The sequence below is a fragment of the Zalophus californianus genome, chromosome 9 (assembly GCF_009762305.2).
Source record: "Zalophus californianus isolate mZalCal1 chromosome 9, mZalCal1.pri.v2, whole genome shotgun sequence".
NCBI lineage: Eukaryota > Metazoa > Chordata > Mammalia > Carnivora > Otariidae > Zalophus > Zalophus californianus.
Genome location: NC_045603.1, coordinates 140365873 through 140387268, shown reverse-complemented (window position 1 = coordinate 140387268; position 21396 = coordinate 140365873). Strand labels below are relative to the sequence as shown.

Sequence of the window (21396 nt, the reverse complement as noted above, 5' to 3'; positions counted from 1 at the left end):
GTTTACTGATGCACTTGGTTCATTCACATTCATGTCTGCTGAGCGCTCACCATGAGCGAGGCGATGAGCCGGCCTGTGCCTTCCCCAGCAGCCAGGTGTCTTGGCCCTTCCATGTCCTGTGTTGGCCTTGCAGAGAGCATGCCCTGAATAACTACTCAAGTATCCGCTTGAGAGAATGAATGAATGAATAAGCAAATGAAGAAGCGAGTGATGAAGGAACAGACAAATGGGCAGATGGTGAGTCCATGCTGCTTTGCTAGTCCCGAGGATAAGAGTATGTGTCCTGGGTGTGCAGGACTCTCCCATGGATCACGGAACACCCTTCTAATGCAAGCCAGTCCCCTCATGACATACTTGCTCTGTCTGGAAACAAACTACCCCTCACTTAATGCAACACAGTAACCCTTTCCCACCATGACCAAAGGGTCTTCAACATATTAGACCCTTCCTGGTAGCTCCTTTAATTTCAGTGAAAGTTCACCAAGCGCCTGCTATTTGCAGCCTGGGCTGGGGACACAGGTGCATGTTGGCTCCTGTTCCCAAGAGATGGCAGGGAGGGAGAGGCCTGAGCCCATCGGCGGGAAGAATGTCATTTCTGCCATGAAGGCCTCCAAGCTTCATGAGGATGGTGAGGCCCCAAGGGAAGGCCCTCCTGCTGTGTCCACACCCTCTCCCTTGAGCCCTCCACGCCCCTCATGTGACAGACCTGTGAGGAGACAGTACACTCCCATTTGGCAAGAGACTTGAGCCTCACAGACCCCTTGGAACCTCCTAAGCCTGGACTAAGGGTCTCACAGAGCATTTCTCAGCCCAGGGAGCTGTGTAAGAGCACTGTGGGCATGAGAAGGAGCGTGCCACCTAGAAGGGGACCTGGCACCACCCTCAGCGGACCCCGCCAAAACCTGAAGGGGTTTGACAAAACCTGTGCCACATGACACAGGTCTGAAGCCACCCAGCCCTGTCCCGAGATCCGTGGCACGGACCACCCTGAGGACCACGGAACACGGGGGCCACTCACCACGCGGCCGGGTCGTACTCAGCCCAGACCCGGATGAGCTCGTCCAGGGGGTGAGGCCCTAGGATGGAAGAGTCCCGTGTAAGGTACTCAAAATTGTCCATGATCACGGCCACAAAGGGGTTCAACATCTGCAGGACAGGAAGGAGAAGGGGTGACGTAGAGAGACCTCAGCCTGCCCTCTACCCTAGCCCTTACCCTCCAGCCAAAGTCTGTGCGAAACCATCGTGGCAGCGGAGGCCACTCTGACTCAGCCAGAGCCCGTCCAGCCCTGCTCCCCCCAGCCTCTGGGCCTCCCCTGCACCACCACCACCACCAGCCCCCGCAGCAGCCAGCCTCCTACCCCGGGGTTCTGGGTCCCGCAAACTAACCCAGGTCCCTCCCACTCCCTGCTTCTGCTGCCCTACCCTAATTCATGTTGGCACCCCTCCCACCCCACCTCCCATCACCCACCCTCTTCCCCACCTAGCCAGTCTTCAAGGAAAACAGTGACTTTGGAGTTAGTAGTTTGGACTCCAGAGGCCAAAAGCTCAGCTTCTTTTTTGTTTGAGTTGAAATTCACATAACATACATTTAATCATTTTGAAGAGTACAACTCGGTGGCTTCAGTGTATTCACAATATTATGCAACCACCTCTCTAGTTTCAAAAATTCTTTTTTTTTTTTTTTGGGCGCCTGGGTGGTGGCTCAGTCGTTAAGCGTCTGCCTTCGGCTCGGGTCCTGATCCCAGGGTCCTGGGATCGAGTCCCACATCGGGCTCCCTGCTCGGCGAGAAGCCTGCTTTTCCCTCTCCCTCTCCCCCTGCTTGTGTTCCTGCTTTCGCTGTGTCTCTCTCCGTCAAATAAATAAATAAAATCTTTGGGAAAGAAATAAATAAAAGAACAAGGATTTAAAAAAAAAATTCTTTTTTTTTTTAAGATTTATTTATTTTACAGAGAGAGACACAGCGAGAGAGGGAACACAAGCAGGGGGAGTGGGAGAGGGAGAAGCAGGCTTCCCGCGGAGCAGGGAGCCCGATGCGGGACTCGATCCCAGGATCCTGGGATCGTGACCTGAGCCGAAGGCAGACGCTTGACGACTGAGCCACTCAGGTGCCCCTCAAAAATTCTTTATCACCCCAGAAAATGCCTCCTACTGTAATCAGTCACTCACTTATTTCCCCTTTCTCCCGTTCCCTAGCAATCTCTGTTCTGCATCTATCGGCTTGTCTATTTGGGGTACTTCATATAAAAGGAATCCTACAATACAGGACCATATACGGCCTTTTGTGCCTGACTTCTTTCACTTAGCGTGATTTTTTGAGGCTCAGCCATTCATTTGGGTCAGAACCTCATTGCCTTTTAAGGCTGAATAATATTCCATGGTAGGTATATACAAGTTTGTTTATCTATTCATCCATTGATGGATATTTGGGTTGTTTCCACCTTTGGGCTGAACTGTTTTCCACAGAAGTTGCCTCATTTTACATTCCTATCACAATGTGCAAGAGTTACTATTTCTCCATGTCCTTGCCAATGCTGGTTATTTTCCATTAAAAAAATTATCTTTCAGGATCCCCGAGCCGTAAGGGCGGCCACAGACTCGCGATCCTCCGGCACGCGGCTTTTCTTCTCTTCCCCGGTCTTGCGTGTCCGGCGCCGCGCGCTCAGTCCGAGGGGGTGGGCGCAGTGCTTGAGTGGCTTGGCCCGGAGCGGGCCGCGTGCTCGGGAAGGGGACTGTGGACTGGAGAGTGGCACACAGCATGGCGGAAAACCGAGAGCCCCGCGGGGCCGTCGAGGCTGAGCTGGACCCGGTGGAGTATACCCTTCGGAAGCGGCTCCCCCACCACCGGCCCTGGAGGCCCAATGACATTTATGTCAACATGAAGACTGACTTTAAGGCCCAGTTGGCCCGCTGCCAAAAGCTTCTGGACGGAGGGGCTCGGGGTCAGAATTCATGCAGTGAGATCTGCATTCATGACTTGGGCCTGGCCATCAACCATGTCATCAGCATTGCCCTACAGCTTCAGGCAGGCAGCTTCGGGTCCTTGCAGGTGGCTGCCAATACCTCCACTGTGGAGCTTGTCGATGAGCTGGAACCAGAGACTGATACACGAGAGCCACTGACCCGCATCTGCAACAACTCGGCCATCCACATCCGGGTCTTTAGGGTTGCACCCAAGTAATGGAAATGAGGATGGCCACCTTATCCACCCACCCCCACATAAGTAGGCTCAGCTGTGGCTCTTCTTGTACTGAGTACAGTCACGGACCTTCTACCAGAGCCACGTAAGAAAAGCCTGTCCCCTTACAGCCCAGAGGACTCTGAACTGCGAGGGAAAGTATTGTCTCTTGTTGGGCCCAAGCAATGGGTCTTCCCGAGTCTTTGTGGTCTGTGACCATTGTCCTAGACAATAAAAACTACCAAGTTGTGTTAGTATGCAGCCACCCCCCCAAAAAAATTATCATTATAGCCATCCTAGTGAGTGTGAAGCAAGTGTGTGGTTTTGAGTTTCCTTAATGCCCAAAGGTGATGAATGTCTTCATGTGCTTGTTGGCCACTTTGTATATCTTCTTGGCTAAAATGTGTATTCTGATTTTTTGCCCATTTTTTATATGGTTGTCTTTTGTAGTACCGTTCTAAGAGTTCTTTATGTATTTTGGATATTATCCCCTCATAAAATATGTGGATTAGTATTTTCTCCCATTCCTTAAATTGTATTTTCACATCTTTTATAATCCCCTTTGACACACAAAAGTGTTTAATTTTGAGTAGTCTAATTTATTTTTTTCTTTTGTTGCTTGTGATTTTGGTGTTGAATCTAAGAATCCTCTGACAAATCCGAGATCATGAAGTTCTGCCCCCTATGCTTTCTTCTAAGAGTTTTGTAGTGTTAGCTCTTTCATCAATTCTGGGTTCATTTTTGTATATGGGCTGAGGTAGGGGTCCATCTTTATTTTTTTGCATGTGGACATCCAGTTGTCTCTTCACCATGTCTTAAAAAACTATTCTTTCCATACTGAACAGCTTTGTCATCCTTCTCAAAAATCAACTGTCCATAGATATTTGGATTTATTTCTGGAATCTCCATCCCACTCCACTGGTCTATCCTTACGCCAATACCATACTGCCCCAGTATCATCCTTATTAAGATATATATAACTGACATAATTATAAGAGACTTAAAGTGCATATTGTGGTATATATACATACATAAACATTGTGAAATCATTCCTACAATCTAATTAACACATCCATCACCTTTTTTTTTTTTTTGGTAGAACACTTACGTTCTACTCTCAGAAAAATTCAATTATACAATACAGTATTATCAACTATAGTCACGTTTTACTTTACCTCCTCAGACATTATTCATATTATAGCTGAAAGTGTGTACCCTTTTACCAACTTCTCCCTATTTCCCCAACTCTCTACTCCCTGGCAACGACTCTTTTACTCTCTGTTCCTACGGTTTGACCTCTAAAAAAAATTCCACATATAAGTTATACATGTAGTATGTGTCTTCCCCTGTCTGGCCTTTTTCACTTAGCATAATGCCCTCAAGATCCATCTGTGTTGTCACAAATGACAGAAGGATTTCCTTCTTTCCCATTGCTGAAAAATGTGTGTGTGTATGTACACACACACCAAATCTTCCTTATCTAATTCACCTGTTGATGAACACTTAGGTTGTTTCCATATCTTGGCTCTTAGGATTTTGATTTGCATTTCCCTGATGATAAGTGATGCTGAGCACCTTTACATGTACCTGTTGGTTACCTGTATGTCTTTGGAAAAGTATCTCTTCAGCCACATTGTTTTTACTCATGGTACCTTTATAGTAAGTTTTGAAATAGGGAAATGTGAGTTCTCTCACTTGGTCTTTAATTTCAAGATTTTTTGTTATTTGGGGCTCCTTGCCATTCCATATGAATTTGAGGATCAGCTTTTCCATTCCTGTAGAAAGGCCACTGGAGCTCTGACAGGGATCACACTGAATCTAGAGCTCACTTTGTGGGGACATTACCACCTTACCAATATTAAGTCTTCTGATCCATGGACATGCATGTCTTTCCATTTAATTAGGTCTTAGCTCATTTTAGCGATATTTTGCAGTTTTCACCGTACAGGTTTTCATCTCCATGGGTATTTATTTATTCCTAGGTATTTTATCCTTTTGGGTGCTACTGGAAATAGAATTATTGCCTTAATTTCCTTTTCTGGTTGTTTACTGTGTGTTGATTTTGTACCCTGACACTTTAACTCATTCATTAGTATTAGTAGCGTGTGTGTGTGTGTGTGTTCTTCAGGATGTTCTACATATAGAATAGTATCATCTGCAAATAGAGATATCTTTACTTCTTCCTTTCCAATTTGGATGCTTTTTAATTCTTTTTCTTGCCTAATTGCTCTAACTAGGACTTCCAGCACGATGTTGAGAAGTGATAAAAAGTGGGCATCCTTGGTGATGGGTATTAAAGAGGGCACGTTCTGCGTGGAGCACTGGGTGTTATATGCAAACAGTGAATCATGGAACACTACATCAAAAACTAATGATGTAATGTATGGTGATTAACATAATTAAAAAAAAGTGGGCATCCTTGTCTAATTCCTGCTGTTTGGGGGAAAAGTTTGTAGTCTTTCACCACTGAGTATAATGTTAACTGTAGGTTTTTCATAAATGTCCTTCATCATGTTAAGGACACTCCCTTCTACTCCGAGTTTGCTAAGTGTTTTTGTCATGAAAGGGTGTTGAATTTTGTCAAATGCTTTTCTGCACCAATGAGATAATCATGTGGGTTTTTTCCTCATCACATTGGTTAATCTTTGTATGTTGAAAATGCATCCGTGCATTCCTGGGATAAATCCCATTTGATCATGGTGTATAATCCTTTTAATGTGTTATTGGAACTAGTCTGTTAGCATCTTGTTCAGGATTCTTACTATATATTTATCAGGGACATTGGTTGTAGTTTTCTTTTTTTGTGGCATCTTTGCCTGCCTTTGGTATTAGGACAATGGCAGCATCCCAGGATGTGTCAGGAGGTGTTTGCTCTTCTACTTTTTGAAAGAATCTGAATAGGGGGCACTTAGTTGGCTCAGTCAGTTAAGCGTTCGAGTCTGGATTTCAGCTCAGGTCATGATCTCAGGGTCGTGAGATGGAGTCCCAGGTCGGGCTCCACAATCAGCATGGAGTCTGCTTGAGATTCTCTCTCTCCCTCTTTCCTTCCCCCCTCTAAAAAAATAAAAAGAGTTTGGATAGGATTTATGTTAATTCTTTTTTAATACCATTTTCTAAATTGTGGTAAAACATACAAAGCAAAAAGCTGACCAATTTAACCACTTTTAGGTGCACAGTGCAGCGGCATCAAGCACACTGACACTGCTGTGCAATCATCCCCACCATCCATCTCCAGAATTCTTCCATCCTCCCCAACTGAAACCCTGACCCCATTAAACCCTAACTCCCACCCCTTCCCCAGTCCCTGGCACCCGCCATCCTACATCCTACTCTGTCTCTGTGAACTTCACTCGAGGGCCTCAGATAGGTGAAACCATACAGTTATTTTTCCTTTTGTCACTGGTTTATTTCACTTGGCATAATGACTTCACGATTCATTCATATTGAAGCATGGGCCCGAACTGCCTCTCTTGTTAAGGCCGAATGATAGTCCCTTGTATGTTCATGTCACATTTTGTGTACCAATCACTTGTTGGTGGGCACTTTGGTTGCTTTTACCTCCTGGCCATTGTGAATAATGCTGCTATGAACGTATGTGTACAAATATTTATTCAAGTCCCTGTCTTCAATTCTGGCATATGCCCAGAAGTGGAGTTGCTGGGTTATACTGCCATTCTATTTTCAGTTTACTGAGGAGCTACCAGACTGTCTTCCACAGCTGCTGCACCTCGTCACATTCTCACTGGCGTGAACGAGCACCTGTTTCTCCAGCGCCCCAGCAAACGACAGGTGCGGCTTTCTTTCTCTTTTTCTCTCATGCCTGTGCTTACTCATCAGTCATGTTGGCTCTGTCTTTAAAGTGCAGCTCAACCCCCTTCATCCCCACCCTTCTCTAGGCACTGTCACCTCCAACCATCTCCTGACCACTCTTCAGCCTCTCCTGACCAGAGGCGAGAGCAAGGTTTTAAAGTATCAACCAGATTGTGCCATGCCCCTGCTCAAAGTTTCCCAGTGGTGTCTGCTGACTTGGACCTAGTCCACTTACCGCCCCAAAAACCAGTTTCCTGAGGCTCATCTGCCCCAGGCACACCAGCTGGAGTGCTGCTTCTTTGTAACTCATCACCATGGCAGAGGCTAAAGACTAAAGGACAGTTGTCCCGTGGAAACTTAAAACCCTTTCTGAGAAGGAAAGGCAAGGCCCACAGGAGCTCATGACAGAGTGGGTCCTTTTAGAGGTCATCGTCTCTGGGGAAACAGGACCATCAACACAGAATCCGCTTGTAATGTGACATGAATCAGTATCAGGGATCAGTGAGAGATGGAAGGGAGGCCTGGGATGGATTGAGACAGGTGGACACATGGGCACAGTGACCAGGACTTACCAGAAAGGAGCAAAGGAAAATGAAGGAGACGAAGTAGAAGTAGGCAAAGTCGCTCCCACACTCACTGGCATTGGTGTGCTCATCACAGGCCCGGTTGCTGAGACAAGACGGCATGATCTCATGCCAGGCCTCCCCAGTGGCACCCCTGAGAGAGAAGAAGGACAGAGCCATGAGACCCACAAAGGAAGGCCCAGGCCAGCCTGAGAAGAAATCTCAGAAGAGCTGGCTCAAGTGCATACCCTCCCTGGGCTCCCTCCCACAGAGAACCCACTCATATGTAAGGTCTAGGTAAGAGATGCCTGCTTCTTAAAAAGAATCCTCTGGCATTAGGTTTTCAAATTGATCATTAACTCGGAAAGAACTAGTTACTGACAACAAGGAACTGCACCAAAAGTCAGCACTATGGTGAGCGCCCCTTCATGGACCTCTGGCACCTCGAAGCCAACACAGCCCTTCCTGGCCTCCCTCACCCAGCATGTGCCATCCCAAACTTCCCTGATTCAAGAAATGGGGGCTCCATCCCGTTTCTTAGGCCAAATATACTGCAGGCATCCCTGCCTCCATTCCTTCTCACCAGCTTCATCAGCTCATCTACCTTCAAAAACCAGCTAGACTCTTACCACTTCTCAGCACCCTGGGCTAAGCAACAACCACCTCCCCTGAGCTGCTGCAATAGCTTCCTCACGGATCTTCCTGCTCTGCCCCACCCAACAGCCAAGTGGGTCCACCACACAGAGGTGAGATCAGGTCACTTTTCCTCTCAATGACCCCTCACTTACTGCAAAACCCAACATTCACACAACTGCCCACAGCTCTGTGAAACTCGCAGCCTGCTCTTTCCCCGTGGTCTCTGCTCAGTCCACTCCAGCCACACCAGCATCTGCTGTTTCCTGAACACAGCAAGAACAGCCCCACCAGCCTGAGTGGCCACCCTGGAGGACCTTTCTTCATGGACTTTTGTCCCTGGGTGTGCGGCCAGCACGAGGGCCAGATGTGCACTAGACTAGCAGGCAGCCCAGAGGCCTGGGCCCCCCCCGACACTGGGTGTGCCTGCATGGCCAGCTCTCGGCACAAGTGGAGCCCACTTCCCATTAACAATGGCTAGGAGTAGGGGGCTTTTCCTGCAGGGCAGCTGTCCAATGCCAGGCCTGACTGATACTGGTGCTCACACATGACACAGAGACCAGGGAGGAAAAGAGATCTTTGAGAACAAAGAATTAAAACTGAGGCTGGTTTCATAGGCCTGCCTCAACTCTTGCAGCAGGAGGCAGGACATTAATTAATGAAGAGATGAAATGAACGTAATAGCTAAAGTCCAGAGAAATGATGTCATTTGGAGAAGGTGTAGGCCTAAGGATACTTGTCTATCTGATTAAAAAAACAAGAGTCAGACAACTCTCTCCAGGCAGCTTAGCTAAGCAGATCGGTCTGATCTCCCTCCATAAAAAGAAGAACCTCCACGGGCCCTGGAATGCATCTGCCTGGGATTAACCGTGCTGGGCATCTCCCAACACAGGCCTTACAGCATCCTGGTGCATCTGCATGAACAAACACGCGTGTGGGCACCTCAAGAAGGAGCCCCAGGCAGGGTTTTATGTCAGTACCCCTCCTCAAGTCCCTACGAAGAGCTCCTTTCTTCCCTCCTAGGGTCATGTGGTGGGCTTGCCTTAACGAAGGGGACCCTGGAGGCAGTGAGACACATTCACCCCCTCCCCACAGCCCCCAAACCAGGATGGGCCACAGAGAGTGTGTCACATCTCGGAACAAAAGCTGACATGCAGCCCTGTCGAGCACACAGGGAGGCGCCTGAGCCAGAAACAAGCTACTCTGCCTGCCTTGGAGCCTGGAGCCTAGGGGATTGCAGTCCTGTGAGCCATGGGGCAGGTGGAGGCACTCACTCTGGCCAGTTGAGCTCCTTGGGTCCCTGAGTAGCACACTCTGTGTCCCCCTGCCCTGCCCCCGCCCCTGCCCCCGCCCCCGATCCCACAGACCCTGCAGTCAACAAGGTGAGCAGATGCAAAGCCTATGTCCAGCACACCGAAAAAGGCCCTGCTGGACACCTTCTGTCCTCCCAGACCCTTGGCTGCAGCTTCACCAGAGGCCTTCTGGCCACCCCCAGGGATCTGAGCTGAGGTGGTCAAGGCCAGCCTCACCTGGGGCTCTCAGGTTGACCTCCCTCATGGACTTCCCTTCCATCTGTCCCGAGGCCCAGGAACCCTTAGGGAAGGAAGGAGGAAGAGGGGAGAAGAAGCTGGGAAGGCCCACTGAGGGGAAGCCAGCACGAGCTGGGTGTCGGAGGGGGGTGGCCCTCTGGGTCGGCACACGCCCTGTCCCTCCTGAACGGAGGAGCCTCTGAGCCTGTGCTGACTCCCCAAACAACACACCTGAACAGCAGCATCAAGGCTTGCAAAAACGTCCTGAAGGTATTGTGCTGGTTGATGCTGGTGTCATCATCCAGGGCAATATTTCCAAAAACCTGAAATGAGAAAGAAGGCTGCAGGCTGGTCCTGTTGGGCCCTCAGGAGCTGTGGCCAGGCAGAAGAGGATGTCTGCACGTGAGGACCCACAGGGCACAGGACGCTGCCCTTAGCCACCACCCCTGCGGCAGGGGCTGGAGAGGCCAGCACTTCCAGCCAAACACGTCACTGCCCACCGCCCCCCCCCCAGCTCCTCATGTCTACACCTGCAAGTCCGCATGCCGAGTAAAAATGCCACCCAGAGCTAAGTTTACATGGGCTGCGCTATATATAAGACAGGAAGCATTTGAAATTTCACCCTGTCATCAATGACTCCGAAGCAATAATTTTATTGGTAATAGCTATGAGGTCAACTTGAAAGTTTCTTTCTAAATTTCTGTGCAAACATCACAATGGGCTTTTTATCCATTTTAATTGATTTATTTTTAGGGTTAGGAATGCAAACAAGTCAGTAACTGTACTTGGCTTAAAATCTGGAATCTGGCTGAAAAATTTATGAACTATCACATATTCACCAAAAACAAAGATCAGTGACCCTTCTGGTCTTATAAATTCCCAAACCAAAGCAGGCACAAATATATTTATTTTTTAAATAGCATCAGATCTCAGCAAATTTTAAAGGAAGAGAACCTTTTCAATCCCTGAAGTAGAGTTTAAAAATCACTTCTCAGCTAACCTTTAAGACAATGGCTTCTCCCACTATAATTTAACATTTGGATCCATCTCCCATCCTACTGTTGAAAAGTGGCCAGATGCCAAAGATTTAAAACTGGAACACTGCTTTCTTTTAAATGTTTTTCTAAGTAGCTGACAAAGGGTTCTTTGGCAAAATAAAGGCAATCTAACTTATCCAAGCTGAACTTGACAGTACAGTGATCTGGTGTGATCCTGTTGACTTTTTTCTTCTGTAACATATAACTTCCTGTAAAGGATCAGGTCAACTCTCTGGACTAACAGAATGACCAGCTGGTGCTTTGCAGGCCACTCAGAACTAGGCAGATGTGCTCAAAAGCTCCGCCACCATGGGGGCCCGGCACCCAATCAAACATGCCCATCAACACCCTAACAGCCCAATGGGGTTCCACTCAGGAGCACAGCAGAGCATTTTCCCACAGACGGTGGAGCTACTCCTCACTAGTGGACTCTGGGTGACAGGCCCAAACCCGTGGTGCCCAGCCTCCGTGTCCTTATCGGTAGAACATTCTTTCTGAGAATTAAGTTCATAAAGTGCTTCAAACATAGAAATGTTCCCCAAGTGCCAATCTGTCATTGATACCATTTGATGACCATGATCAGTGCCCTTCTGCCCCAGGGCACAGGGGCCCCTTCTGCTCCCTGTCCCATCAGGCGCACCCACCTGCATGCCATGATGGCGTAGATGAAGAACAGCACGGCGACGAGCAGACACACGTAGGGCAGGGCCTGTGGAGACATACAGAGGACAGGGCAGCTCCAGGGAGGGCTGCCCAGCTACCTTGCTCGGGCCTCGTCTGCAGAGTGGACGGTGGCCGGATCTCTAGGGCCACCCAGCGACCACAAATCCACCCCCACTGACCATGAAGCCCCTCCACCAAGAGACCGCCTCAGTTCCTTCGTCTATAATCAGTCATAGAACCCACCTCAGAGTCAGTGAGCATTACCAAGATGCTCTCTGGATCACTTAAAATGTCTTTGTAAACTACAATAGGATAACGGGTCCCAACAAGGAGCCTCCACGAGGAGGGGCTGCTCTGGTGGCAAGGAGGAGGTGGTGGCCACAGCACTGTGCATCACACAGGGGAGGGTCAGGGCACGAGGGCCGTGCCTGGGCTTCACCTTGAAGGACTGGACGAAGGTCCACAGCAGGATGCGGATGGTGTAGCCTCGGCGCAGCAGCTTGATGAGCCGGGCAGCACGGAAGAGGCGGAGAAAGCTGAGGTTGATGAAATTGTTCTGTAGGGAAGAGAGGCTGTTCTCTAACCTGCGGAGACCAGCCTCCTGCAACTGCAGGTGCTGCTCCCCACCCACCTCTCCCTGGCGTGCTGTGGTCCTGAAGAAAAGTGCATACAAAGAGAGATCAAACAAAACGTCACTGCTCTACGGTATAAGCAGCAATCGGCCACCAGAAAACCTTCCAAAAGTAAAGCTTGTCATTGCAAATCACTTCTCATGCAGCAAATCAAAGAAACCCCTCCGCTTTAGGCTCCCCTGCACCCAACAGGGAGGGAGAGAGAGAAAAATTCTCAGAAGCAGCTCCTTGCTGCCAGGTGGAGCCAGGAGACCAACTGTGGATGGGCCTCTAACACTGACCGCCTCTGGCAAGACACAGCCAAGCCGTCCAAGTGCCGGGCAAGGCTGCTTCTTCACCGAGAGCCTCTGAAGGGCCCTTCGCGCACATTCTGCATGGAGCAGTGGGTGTTATGAACAAACAATGAATCATGGAACACTACACCAAAACAAATTATGTAATATATGGTGATTAACATAACAATAAAACAAAAAAATTTAAAAAAAATAAAAATAAATAAAAATAAAAATAAAATAAAATAAAAAAATGAAGGGCCCTTTGCTTCTCAATATGGCTAGCAAAGCCCCTGCTGCCTGGGACCTGGCAGAGGGGCAAACATCTCTTCTGGGGCTGCTCCTGGTGCCTGCAGATAAGTCACCATAGGAAGGGTAAGTGTTGGCGACCCTGAGGCCCACACCACGGAAGCCACTTATGAAATTCGCAAATGGTCTCAACTCCAGAGATCCCAGGGTATCTAGCACTGCTCCCTCATCCAAGAGGTTCAAAATCAAGCACAAAAAGAAGCAATAAACTCTGGACTCCACAGATTACCTGGGAGGGAGGCTTACCCTGGCTCAGGGGCGCCTTGAGTTATTGGCACATCCCTTTCAGGGAGCACGGCTCTGGACGGTGTCCACGACGTGGGGGTGCTTGTGGCCCTGGGCAGTCTCCCACCCTCTGTCTGCTTGGAGACCAGGTGCCCGCACGCAGCCTGACAGCAGCTTCCTGCCACTTTGGTGTTTTAACATATGCAAGCAGCTCAGGCCTAGACACATCGTATCGCCAGATTCAGTGGTCAGATGAAGAGAAAAGAACACGACGTGTTGAATGAGAGCAGCAGTAGGAGAGCACGTGCAGGAGGCATGGGGAGCCTGGGGAGAGCTGGCCGCCCTCCCTCCAGGGCTGCCCATCTGCTCTAGGCTGGGCTGAGGACTTTGGTGGAGAGGCAGGTCTCACTCTTACTTCTAAGGACAGTGGCCCCAACCCAGCCCTTGTCTGCCTCTTCAGTTCCCACCGGGGTGGCTGGAGACTAGACTGTCTCTGCTGGAGGGCTAGATGTCGGAGCCATGGGGTGGGAGTTCTGGCAGTCACAAGGAGGTGCTGACTGTGGTCCAGATCGGCAAGAAGGCAGGAGTGGACCTTGAGGTGTGACCCTGGAGGGCACACAGTTTGCCTAGAGCTCCCTCACCTGCTTGTGCTGGGGAAAGAGAATCTCAGTGGTACAGGATGTCCAAGAGACATCCACCCCTGCCCCGTGGGCCCCAGGTTCTCAAATGAGCCAGTCACCTCGGGAGGATGGGCACAGAGATGGAAGGGAGACTTTGTCTACAGTGCTGGGAAATACTTTGTACAAGACAATAAAGCAGAGGAACGGGAGGGAGCTTCCAAGGGCCCGGCCTCTAAAGCACCTGCTCACTTGGGTCTGGAGGGGCCAAGACTGTGATAACACAGTTATCATTTGCCCAGCCCAAAGCGCTCTGCTCAGGCCACTGGCACAGACGAGAAGATTTCCTGGAGATATTGGGGAAAATCGAGGCTCTGGGTGAGAAAGAAGGGACGGAAGACAAGGCAGGGGAAGGCACTGTCCATCCACATGGTGCATGAACGCAAAGCTCAACAAGTCACCTGCTACGTTTTGTTGAGACTCACGTTCTCACCCCTCCTCCCAGATGTCTTTTCTCGGGGCTCCAGTGGGCATTCGGGAGAGGGGTGGGGGTGGCAACAGACAGACAGCCCTAGAGAGCCATGAGGACAGATGGCGACAGCAGCCACAGATACTCCGAGCACAGTGTGGCAGCCAGAGCACTCCGTGGCTGTGCCCAGGGCGGGAGCTGCCAGGCAACGCCATGCGAGCGCATGCAGGAGAGCAGGGGGCAGCAAGCACACGGCAGCCTCCCACGGCTATGCATAGTCGCCTCTGGCCTCGGCCAACCCCTCGGAGATGGACATAGCTTGCCCCATCCTCCCAGAGTCCGTGGTTTCTGTCACACCAGAGAGCACCTACTACTTCCCCCACTAATTCAAAGCCACACCCTTCCTTATTGCCATCTGCCTCTGCATCAGGACAGGTCTAGAGCACCCCAAAGATGCATCATCGCACCTCTCAATGTGGTAGCTGATTCACCTTGAGGGTACACTGGTCCCTGGTTCCTTTGAGCCCCTTGCTTCCTCATCCACAAGATGGAGACATTAGGACATTGTGCCCAGACGGTGAGGAGTCCGAGATTTAAGGGATTTAAAGGTACACCGGGCATTGTGAAACATGGCCCCCACAAAGGGGATCAACAGGCCTCAGACCCAGATCGGCATCTCCTGCATCCAAGTACATCACTGTTTCCAGTCAGGGTCAAGCAAAGTGACCTGTGCACATCTGCTGGGGGCCACAGTCTATGCTGCAACAAACTGCTCTCCTAATCAGCTTTGTTCTCATGGGACAATGATGAAGAAAAGCAAAGCTCTGTATACCCCAACATGCGCAGCATGTCAGGTGATGATGTGTGCTCTGGAGGATGAGGAAGGGCACGGGGGGAGGGGGGTGCTCTTCCCAAGTGGACGGGAAAAGGCCACGAAAAGGCCTGAGTGAGTCGAAAATTTCTGTGGCGTCAAATGGCATTTTCTCACAACTCAAGATCTTCTGCTACACTTGTGAAACACTTTATCATTAATGCTCGTTTTGTAACAGGAATCTCAAATATTTGCTACTTTATGTGAATTTCCAATGATGCCTGGGTGCAAGAGCCCTGAGCTTCACTGTCTCTGGGGGCAGACCCTCTTCCCACTCCATCAGGCCTTACACCACCCTTTTTTGAATCATGAAGACAAAATCTCCAATCCCCTCCAGCCCTGAGACCCAGAGAGGGTTCCCTATGGAAGGGCATGTCCAGGGAGAATGTTACAGGAGACATCGTCAGAGGCCACCGGGGAGAACCAGCCTTGTATGTTGGTACAGTGGGGAAGGGAGCAGAAGGAAGACGGTGCAAGAGAAACCATGGACTCTGTAGGATCAGGTCCAACCTCATGTCCTACACAAATCTCCCCAATTCTGAGCCCGATCCCGACAAGAAACACTGGGCACTTGGCCACTTCACTCAGGGGACCCTACACCTCCTCTCTAGACCCAAGGCCAGCTCCTGAATCCAGTGGCTCCTGGGAGGGCCTTCAGAAGCCCCTGCTAGACCCCAGGAGCCGAGAAGAAGAGGCCAGAGGGGATGGGTGTACTGCAAGTCTCTGACCACACCCCTCAGGAAGGCAGTGGTGAGGGGCCACAGGAAATGGAAGGAAGAACAGAAGGAGAGCAAGCAAAGCAAGGAGTTTTAAGAACTGTTGAAAGTCATGAAACCAACCGTTTCCTATATGTGACGTTTTCATGGATGGATATTTGCATATTATTTACAAATTGGGATGTTTGAGCAGCAGGTGCGCAACATACAGATGGAGACATGGCTTTTGCATTGTCTGTTGGTTGGATGGCGTGAGTCAGCAGGTAGGTTAAGGTAAATCAAGAACAAAAACAGAAAACAAAAGAGAAAATGAGTCATCAACACAAGCAAAAACTCAAACTTTGAATACCTCACTGGAAAACTTGAGGATTTTAGTAAACTTTGCATATTTGGCTTAAAATGCACCAAATCAAAACATATTTTTGAAATCTGTAGGTTATGCAGACAGGGTGGCATTCATTTGCATTCCTGTTTGTAATACAAATCCAAAGATGACTCACAGACACTTATTTTTTTATTTCCAGGCAAAGAAATCAATGTCAGTTTTATGCTTGCTTGGGAATGCTGTCTCTACGTGACCCTCGTTAAGACTATTACTCTATTTTGATTAAGTTGGTGGTGGGAACTGACACTCATCTTTTTGCCTAAGGAAAAAAAAGTACATCACAAAGTAACATCTGAAGTGACTACAAATGAACAAAAATAAAGACACCACTAATCCACATGACGACTTCCTTTCATCTTTTCCCCTCAGCAGAACTGGGTGAAGGACTGAGCTCCGAGAGCACCAGCGGCCAGGGCACAGCAGAGCTTCCAAGCCAAGCGGCTCCTCAGCCCTCCCACCGGCCCTGCTAGACATCGGGGGCCGACGGCAGCGGCCATGGAGGGCTTATTTGAGGCAAGGTCTGATACAACCACAAGCCCCCTTGGCCTTGCGCGTCCAACAGCTGAGGGACAGACACTGGGCTACTCCAGCCACCTGCGCCACAGAAGGTCTCTGCCTTGTGTGCGGGCCTCTCTGGAGGTGGAGGTTTCCCTGCAAGACAGCTGGGCGTCGTGCTCTCTGCAAGTCTGGCAACCCCCACCCTTGATGCCTGCTCATCAGTCCGCCCTCTTGGGCGAGGAGGCACACACATGAGGAAACCCCCAGAGCTGTGCCCTTGCAGACAGGAGCGCAATGTCTGGATCCCTTTATCCAGGGAACAAAGATGCCTGTGTCCAAGGACGGGGCCCGTAAGGATCAGCAGCCAGCTTGCTCCTTCCAGAAACCACACTGGTACGAACTATTTCTGGATGAGAAGCACTTGGGCAATGCCACAATGCCAATGGTTGGTGTGACAGAACATCCTTGGTTTTTGTGTGAAAATGGCAGCTCAGAACTTTCCCCGCATTATTTGGATTACTAATTTTTTAAAACCATAAAACATACCACATACACAAAAGAATATGTATAAATATGTGTACGGATGCACATTTTCAAAGAAAAATCATAAAATGTCCATATATTCATCACCCAGCTTAAAGAAAACAGAATGTTACCATTACTTTTGAAGCCCGTCCTGTCTCCCTTTCTCCTCCCCAGATGTAGTAGCTACCCTTAATTCTTGTTAATAATTGCTTTTCTTTACTGTCTTATGACAAACTCTTAAAATGCATTATACTTGACTTTTCTTAGCCTTTTCAATGGGATGCTACCGTATGCAGCCTTCGCGGACTTGGGCAAACTTGTGCTGACGGCAAGCAAACTCTGCTTCTGAAAAACATCCTTCTTGATGTGGAGACCACCACCCTCCAGTGCGTGCGGCACTTCACTACGTTCACGTCCCCTAACAATCAGTGCGTTCCGCTGCTACTGTGAACAAGGTAGCCACGACCCTCTGTGTGAAAGTGTCTCCAGGTCACCTGCCCAGACACCCTCTGGCTTATGTGTCTAAGTCGCTGCAGGCATGCATATGTCCAGCTTTCCAGGGACTGCCACACTCTTCCGAAAAGGTTGTCCAACGAACACCCCCCAGCAGTAGCGTGGAGGTTCTGGCTGTCCCACTTGCTAACCATTGCCATGGCTGGAATTCCTGTTTGACGTTTGACAAACCGGAGGGTGTGAAATGGCATCTCAATGTCATTTCACTTTACATTTAATTACAAATAAGGGTGAGCAGCTTTTCCTATGTTAATTGGTCATTTCTGTTTCTTATTCTTTTAGTAAAATGCCCAATTATGCCTTCAGTTCATTTTTCCATTCGGTTGCTTTTGTTTTTCTTAATGATTCACAGAAGAGCCTTGCACATTCTGCACACTAACCTTTGCTAATGGTTTGGATAACCTCTCTGCCCTCCGGCCACGCCTTTGTCACTAAATGTTGGTGCATCATAGAACTCAGTAGCTCATTCTTTTCTCTCCTTTATTGATCTCATTCAGTCTCATGGATCTGATATCATCTCATATGCTCATGGTTCCCAATCCTATGACACTGGCATGAATCTCTTCTCCAAACTCCAGGCCCATCTGTTCAACGGCCTGTTGGATGATTCCTTCAGGGAGGCCAACAGGCAACTCAAATCTAACATGTACAAACTGCATCCAGTCCACATGTACAAACAGTCCACAACAAACCTGTTCCACCCACAGTCTTTCCCATTTCAATTAATGATAATCCACGTTCCCAAGTGCTCAGACTTTGATGCCATTCTTGCTCAACTTTTAGAGACATGTGGTCCATCTGCAGCTCTACTGGAAACTACATCCGGAATGACGGTCTCTCACCTTAGACCCTCTGCCGGGCTCCCTGCTGTGGCATTCAGTGGCACTCGTATCCTCACAGGCCCAATACTCAATTGTCAGCATCCACATCTTTTTTTCCTGAGAATTTTCCCAGGCCAGGACATGAGAATTAACATTCTCTGGCCCCCTCTCCCCAGCAGCCTTCAACTAGTAGCTAACAGCACTTGCTGAAAAATACCCCACTCACCCCGCCCCTTGCTGGGATAATGGAGGCTCAGGGCTCCCAGTGAGGACCCACAGTGGTACCCGGCTTCATAGGACCATGTACTGGCTGCCCCCCTCCCTGGCCCACTTCCTTGTTCCCCTAGTATTCCAGGGATCACCTCCCAAATCAATGACTTGCATTGAAATCCTGTCTTGGGGTCTGCTTCTGGGATAACCCAACTAAGCCCTAACTTGCCTAGCTGCTTCTGCCTGTGCCCTGCACTCTATTCTCAGCCAGAGGTTTGGTCTGAAAAGCCAGATGATGTCACTCCTCTTCCTACCTCACTCAAAATAGAGGGCACAGTCTCATGACAGGTGGCCCAGTGCCCCAGGCCTTGCACCTTTGCTGCACCTGTCTTCCTTAGCTCACTCCTACCCCCAACATATCATGGGATGATCACTAAAGCCAGGAGGAAAAACTCAAGCCTGTTACATGAAGTGGCTGGCTCAATACATTGGTGTCACTAGAACCCCACACAGAGACGAGCTGGAAGACAGTGGTGAGGCAGAGTTCTAGGTGGTGAATCTAGCAGCCATGGCACGGATGGAGAAAGAAGTTGCCTGTGGTATGGATTACAGGACCTTACGCAAGAGCTAAAGCTTGGCCAGGGCTCCGGAGAGAACAAAGGTTGGGGAAAGGCATACAGATGGGCCTAGGGAATGGATGCGACATGCAGGTCCTTGTATTACACATCAGTGTCCACCACAGAGCATCCACAGCTGTAGGGGCACTAAAAACCAGGCCTTGAGATGGTTTACCCAACACATGACAGCCAGCCTCTATTCTCACCAGCCCCAGTGTTCACATAGTAGATCCATGAATGGAGTGACCATGATGGCTGAGATGAAGGCCGTGCCTGAGCCCATGGCTGGGCTGATCCAGCCATGACCACTACTAAACACCCAGCCCACTATGAGAAGTCAACGAGGCCTCTACAATGCACCATGCTTTAGGCTGTCAGCCAGCCACTTGGTGGTAATTTGCTTCCATGAGAATCCTTTCACCTGGAAATGGCAGTGATGTGTCTCTACTGGGATCACTCATACTCTGGGTGTGGGTTTGTCTTTGCCCATGGAATACCCTGGCCCACACCAGAACCAGGGATTCACCCATATTGGATTCCACATAACATCGACTCCAAACTGAGCAAGCAGAAGCAGGTACAAAAGGAGCAGGTGACTCGGGATCCACTGGCATATAATATTCAACATCATTCAGGAGGTGGAAACCTCATAAAACACTGAAAAAGCCTCTTAAAGACACAGATTAAATGCTGGCTTGGTGATGTACCTCACAGGGTTGGGATATTGTCCTTCAGGATGAACTGACAAACAAGAGATGGTACTGGGTGTCCAACTGTCACACAGATCCAGAAAGCAAGTGGTGGAAGTAGGGGTGGCCCCTCTCACTATCCTCTAGCAACCCAGGTCAGACTTTGTTCTCATCATCTCCATAAGTTTAGGTTTGGCAAATCTAGAGGTCCTGGCTCAAGGGGTAGGGAAGACTTCCACTGTGGACCACCAAAGTCATGGTGGGCCCCTGTCACTTGTGCTCCTCATGCCGTAAGATCAGCAGGCAGAGCAGAGTTTCTAGGCTGGCCAGGGTACTGGATGCTGGGAATGGAAAAGGGCAGAGCTACCATTACATAGGGTAGGAAGAAGTCTATCTGGAAATCAGGGGGTTCACTAGGGCCTTTCTAGTGCTCTATGACCAGTCTTAATTACGACTGGACTACTATGGCAGCCAGAACCACACAAGGGTGTGACAAGCAGGGACTTGGGCTTCATAGGGTGACAGTGTGGGCTGCCTCATCCCGTCCAGCAACTAGAGCGGCAGAAGGCTGGCCACCAGTAAGGGGACCCCAAAAGGGGTTAGGAAGAATAAGTTAATGAACATCAACTTAACTCAGACTAGCTCTAGCTGGTCACCAACCCTCTTCTCCCACACATCGTGACCAGCATCATCCTGAAGAAGGAGGGAAGTGAACCCAGTGTGAGACGTGGGCAGAGCTGAGTGGGGCCAGGGTAACAGCAGACACTCGTGCACTCCAGTGCGGTCCTGTTACCAAGGAGTCTGATATTCCTTCCTCCCCAGTGGTGCCAGAGCCTGCTTTGCCTGCACGTGGGGTGCACTCAGAAGGGCTGGAGGTATCTGACAACTGCAGCCCCCAGGTGCAGCCCTTAGTGGTGGACTAATCCGTACAGAGGCATGAGCTCTGCAGCTCTGAGGGGTGACACCCTGTCTCCAAGCCCCCGTCGGGGATGACCCAGACGCACCCCGGCACTTGGCTCCAGATCCATTTCTGATCCCCCTTCTCTTAGCTGTCCATTTCCCCAAACTTCCCTCTCATGGTCTTGCCCGGGAGTGCTTCCTAAGAAATGACTTGTACAAGAACCCCACCTTAAGTGTCTGCTCCTGGAGAAGTCACCTTAGGACTGAGATGAGATTTTTTGCCATTTAATGCTGACATAATGCATTGTACTCAAAGAATATTGCTTTATGATTCAGATTCCTTGAAATTTGTCGAGACAATTTCATATTTTAGCACTTGGTCAGTTTTTACATATAATCTGTGTATGTTTGATATGAATGAGTATCTCATTTTATTTACACACACACACGTAAAACAAACCTAATATTCTAAATTCTTGTTGGTTTTAGTTCATGTACTTTGGTGCCAAGTTGTTAGATTTGTCGCACAAACACAGATTTAAAAGATTCTTGTCTTCCTGGTCAGTTGTTACAATGAAGCTCCCAGGTGACTCTCAGACCACCAGCCTAGAAGACCTTTTGGAAACCACTGTCTTATCCAAGAGAAAGCATTTCCCAAGACAATACCCAATCCCCAACTCCACCTCTGGAGAGGAGCCTCCTTCTTTCCAGGGGCT

General features: G+C 49.3%; 2 protein-coding genes across 3 annotated transcripts in view; one reads left to right on the top strand and one right to left on the bottom strand.

Moving 5' to 3' along the window:
* Positions 1-845: 845 nt before the first annotated feature.
* LOC118357348 (voltage-dependent N-type calcium channel subunit alpha-1B-like) overlaps positions 846-21396 on the bottom strand; it is a 38573-nt gene continuing 18022 nt past the window's right edge. The window contains exons 3-7 of one of the 2 annotated variants that reach the window (XM_035729293.1): positions 11851-11967; positions 11393-11457; positions 9943-10034; positions 7559-7703; positions 846-1146 (exon numbers count right to left, since the gene is read on the bottom strand). In XM_035729293.1, coding sequence (XP_035585186.1) covers positions 1015-1146; positions 7559-7703; positions 9943-10034; positions 11393-11457; positions 11851-11967 — 551 coding nt within the window. In that variant the 3' untranslated portion in view covers positions 846-1014. Of the gene's footprint in view, positions 1147-7558; positions 7704-9942; positions 10035-11392; positions 11458-11850; positions 11968-21396 lie in introns of those variants that run through there. The other variant, XM_035729292.1, reaches the window with a different exon arrangement.
* On the top strand, positions 2746-3179 carry LOC118357349 (ribonuclease P protein subunit p20-like). The gene has a single exon (XM_035729294.1). It carries the CDS (start codon positions 2757-2759, stop codon positions 3177-3179), a length of 423 nt encoding a protein of 140 aa, XP_035585187.1. The 5' UTR covers positions 2746-2756.